Below are 5,000 nucleotides of genomic sequence, written 5' to 3'. Positions count from 1 at the left end.
CGCCCTCCAATAACACACACACACACACACACACACACACACACACACACACACACACACACACACACACACACACACACACCGTTAAAATCGTGACGTCAACCAGGCCTCTATTGTGTAATTTTTCATTGTTATTATCAATGTTGTTGTTGTTATTATTGTTCTTGATTATGTATTTCTTCTACCATTATCATTCACTTATCATCATCGTATTAACAGCCATGACGTTATGAGCGCGCACACACACACACACACACACACACACACACACACACACACAGCCGGAATTTACTCCCGAAGGCGCGGACTCGACAGTACTTGGCGTGGCTGGTGTGGTCCGGGCCTGAGGGGAGCCCGCGGGACGCCTCACTCACAGCCATCACCGTATCCCCGCCGTGTCCTTGAGCAGCCCGCCAGGAGGACCCAGGAAACTCAGAGAAGACACCCTCAACAGTACATCTGTAGCCATGGGGGTGTTCTCACGGCCAGACAGGTAGACAGGTGGGCAGGTGAAGAGGTAGATAGACTGATAGGTAGGTAGGAAGGTAATTAGATATATACAGATAGAAGGATAGACAGATACATAAATACCTTGAAACAATATTCATAGATAGATAGATAACTGAGATAGCTAGATAGAATAAAACATAGACAGATAGATATATAAATAGATAGATAGACTTACATACATACTGGCAGACAAACAGACATGCAGACAGATAGATAGATAGACAAGCTCATTAACCACAAATTACCATAACGATATCTATTAAAAAGCAATAAGATACCATTAATGAACCTTCACAAAAAAAAAAGACTAAACACACACACACACACACACACACACACACACACAATGGCCACCCTGCCTCGTCCGTGTTCCCTTCGTCAGCAGGGCCCGGGTCACCTGCCGCCAAGCAGCCGACACTGACGGACAGGGCTCCCCAGTACCTGTCTGTTACTTGTCTGATACTGCGACTCAAAACATTCTCCTCCTCTTCTTTTTTGCTCTCTCGCATCTCCTCCTCTTCCTCCTCCTCCTCCTTCTCCTTAAGTATGTCAAACTCTCATTCATACTCTATTGTTCCTCCTCCTCCTCCTCCTCCTCCTCCTCCTCCTCCTCCTCAGCTCCCTTCTCAAGTCAATCAGTCAATCAATCAGTCAAGCTTCAATATACAATCCTTCCCTTTTCTCTTTCCTCCTCCTCCTCGTCCCATGTTACAGTCAAATAGTTCTCCTCCTTCTCCTCTCCCTCCCTGTCTTTCTCCTTACGTCAATTAGTCAATCAGTCAATCAACTCAAACTCCTAAACTTAGCCTTTTTCCTATTTTATTTCTTCTTCTTAATCTTCAAGTCAGTCACCTGTTTCCCTACTCCTCGTCCTCTCCTCTTCACAGCGACCTTCCATCACACATACCCTACTTCACCACTCATACACACACCTGCTCACTGACCTATAATCTTCCTCCTCCTCCTCCTCCTCCTCCTCCTCATTACCTCCTTACCGATCATTCCTCCTACTGTCCTAATTGTTCATTGCAGATGTCTCCACCCTGTCACCCCTACCGGCTCCCAAATCAGGGGTTATGAGATCCAGGGGTACGCTAATCTTATACCATAACAGTTGGTCTTATCACTGTAAACATAAGTGGTGTAAAAAATATATACCCACACTCATTACTCTGTCACCTTCATACACTTACGTCTGGGGTACATTTTTTTTAAGTCTATTGTATTTTTTTTTTTTTTTTTGTACCAGGAAAAGTGAGATGGACATACACAAAGGGTACAAGAGATAAAGTGTTACTCCATAGTGCTGTGATATGGTGTGTTCCTCTCTCTCTCTCTCTCTCTCTCTCTCTCTCTCTCTCTCTCTCTCTCTCTCTCTCTCTCTCTCTCTCTCTCTCTCGATCTTTTTTCTTCCTCTTCAGTTGTATTATTGACCAGACTTTCCTCCTTCAGCTTCTTTTTCTCTCCTTTTTTTTCCATATATACTTGGTCTTTTTCTAATCCACTTTTTTTTCGTCTTTCTTCCTCGTGCTCCTCTTTCTTCTCCTTCAGATGTAATATAAGCCATACTTTCCTCCTTCAATATCTTTCTCCTGTCTTTTTTTTTATCCAGTTTTCTTCTTACAATCGATCTGCTTTTTTCTGTGTTCTTTTTTCTATATCTTTCTGATGTAATATAATCCAACTTTCCTCCAGTCTCTCTCTCTCTCTCTCTCTCTCTCTCTCTCTCTCTCTCTCTCTCTCTCTCTCTCTCTCTCTCTCTCTCTCTCTCATAATCATCTACTTTTTACAAATCCATTTTTAGCAATAATCATTTTCACCAACCAAGCAATATCAATAATAACAAGTCTGCATTTTTTCCTCTTTTTCTTCACGTAACTATAAGCATTTAAATCATTTCAGTGAAGTTTTATACAGGAGAGACCACGGAGCCTTCACGTGACAACTTTGCATTGGGAGGTACCTTCAGACACGCAACAAGGAAGTAAGGAAGGACACGATACATTTCCGTCTACCTTTGTCTAACTTGGTGGAACTGATCAGAACTTGTCACGCCTCGAGCACACACCACGGCTTTGTGTACCTGTGTGTGTGTGTGTGTGTGTGTGTGTGTGTGTGTGTGTGTGTGTGTGTGTGTGTGTGTGTGTGTGTGTGTGTGTGTGTGTGTATCTCCTCTCTTTCTCTGTGTCTCTTCTATCCTTCCATCTCCTGTGTACTCCAAAACTCTCCCTCTCTTTCTCTCTTTCTCCCTCTCTCTTCCTACTTATCCAGTCTATAGCAGAGTACAATTGTCTCCTCCTCCTCCTCCTCCTCCTCCTCCTCCAACTCCTCCTCCTCCTCCTCCTGTTCCTCCTGTCGTTCCTATCTCTATCGTTCCAAATCTCACTCTCTCTCCCTCCCCTCAAACTTCATTCCCTTCACCCCATCACCTCACCTCCCATCACCCCCAATTTCTACTTCCTTTACCCCATCACCTCGTCACCGCCCCTCCATCACCCTAACCTCGATTCTCCCCATCTCACCCCTTCAGCAGCTCTCCTACACCCCAACTCACCCCATAGACACCCCAAATACACCTTTCTCCCCACCTCTTCACCCCCTCACCCCATCAGCGCCCCCCACACGCCCCTATGAACGTCCCAACTCACAGTACTCAAGACCCGCTGTGTGTCTGGTCCCCAATGTACCTCTTCTGACCCCCAAGTACTCTGCATCGATAGAGAGAGAGAGAGAGAGAGAGAGAGAGAGAGAGAGAGAGAGAGAGAGAGAGAGAGAGAGAGAGAGAGAGAGAGAGAGAGAGAGAGAGAGAGAGAGAGAGAGAGAGAGAGAGAGAGAGAGAGATAATCTTGATTTCATACATTTATTTGGACATAACATACAAATCATAAATATATAGAGAGAGAGAGAGAGAGAGAGAGAGAGAGAGAGAGAGAGAGAGAGAGAGAGAGAGAGAGAGAGAGAGAGAGAGAGAGAGGCAGCACTACTGTTCCCTATAAAAGTACTCTTCTTTGTTGTTGTTGTTGTTGTTGTTGTTGTTGTTGTTGTTGTTGCTGTATTGGACAGGTGTTTGAAGGGATGGTTTGTTTGGTACGGTGCTGTTACTGTCACTACATCTCTCTCCCCCTACACACACACACACACACACACACACACACACACACACACACACACACACACACACACAACGTACTTTACACACCCCAATAATTCAACACATATTCCTTCTCTACACGTAACCAACTCTTCCCTCCCCCCCTCCTCCCCTCCCATACCTCTCCTCCACAACCCTCCCCTCCCCCAGCCGGACCCAAACTGAACCCTATAAGCATAACTCGATCCGATTCAATGGGTTATAACTTTTCATTATAATTATTACGATCTTTAGAGGAGGAGGAAGAGGAGGAGGAGGAGGAGGAGGAGGAGGAGGAGGAGGGAAGAGACGCCCGTTTTCTTTCCACCCACCGCAGCAGGTAAATAGAAAACGGGGAGCTGCGATGGTTGAAATACAAGGGTCACTCAGGAAAAATTAGAAACTCGACATTATATTAAACTTAACTCGATATTAAATTAATGGCCACAATGGGATGACTGTTATTGAGCACTTCACTATGGAAAAGCGTCAAAGAGAGGAGGAAATGGAGAAAAGGAGAGAGAGAGAGAGAGAGAGAGAGAGAGAGAGAGAGAGAGAGAGAGAGAGAGAGAGAGAGAGATAAGAGATAAGTGTGTACCATGAGTGATTGTAAAAGCGACTTACACACGCACACACGTGCACACACACACACACACACACACACACACACACACACACACACACACACACACACACACACACACACACACACACACACACGTGCACACTAACCTCATCAGGAAGAGATGAAAAATTGTTATCAACTAAAGCATGGAGGAGGAGGAGGAGGAGGAGGAGGAGGAGGAGGAGGAGGAGGAGGAGGAGGAGGAGGAGGAGGAGGAGGAGGAGGAGGAGGAGGTGGTGGTGGTGGTGGAGAAAGCTTAACCAAGTAAAACAAAATAAAGGGTTGCTAGAGAGAGAGAGAGAGAGAGAGAGAGAGAGAGAGAGAGAGAGAGAGAGAGAGAGAGAGAGAGAGAGAGAGAGAGATGCAGTACAGTATTATGATTGCGCTATTTGGGTGGCTGTGGTGGTGGTGGTGGTGGTGGTGGTGGTGGTGATGGTAATGGTGGTGGTGGTGATGGCAATGGTGGTAGTAGTGGTGGTGGTGGTGGTGGTGATGATGGTGGTGATGGCAATGGTGGTGGTGGTAGTGGTGGTGATGGCAATGGTGGTAGTGGTGGTGGTGGTGATGGCAATGGTGGTAGTGGCAATGGTGGTGGTGGTAGTGGTGGTGATGGCAATGGTGGTGGTGGTAGTGGTGGTGATGGCAGTGGTGGTTGTGGTGGTAGTGGTGGTGGTGGTGGTGATGGCAGTGGTGGTTGTGGTGGTGGTGTTTCATGTTCATCCCATCCAAAATAAC

At 46.1% G+C, this 5,000-nt stretch overlaps 2 protein-coding genes across 2 annotated transcripts in view; one reads left to right on the top strand and one right to left on the bottom strand.

The window, feature by feature from the left end:
* LOC123509684 overlaps positions 1-5,000 on the bottom strand; it is a 155,216-nt gene that overhangs the window by 43,399 nt on the left and 106,817 nt on the right.
* Positions 468-5,000, top strand: part of LOC123509436 (DNA-directed RNA polymerase II subunit RPB1-like) — an 8,303-nt gene continuing 3,770 nt past the window's right edge. Inside the window, exons 1-4 of the mRNA XM_045263726.1 lie at positions 468-493; positions 1,543-1,599; positions 2,470-2,494; positions 3,041-3,213. Of these exons, the coding sequence (XP_045119661.1) occupies positions 468-493; positions 1,543-1,599; positions 2,470-2,494; positions 3,041-3,213 (281 nt within the window). The remainder of the gene's footprint in view (positions 494-1,542; positions 1,600-2,469; positions 2,495-3,040; positions 3,214-5,000) is intronic.

Source organism: Portunus trituberculatus, chromosome 27 (assembly GCF_017591435.1).
Source record: "Portunus trituberculatus isolate SZX2019 chromosome 27, ASM1759143v1, whole genome shotgun sequence".
Lineage (NCBI taxonomy): Eukaryota > Metazoa > Arthropoda > Malacostraca > Decapoda > Portunidae > Portunus > Portunus trituberculatus.
The sequence above is the reverse complement of the archived record's forward strand: the minus strand, read 5'-3'. Positions and strand labels throughout refer to the sequence as shown.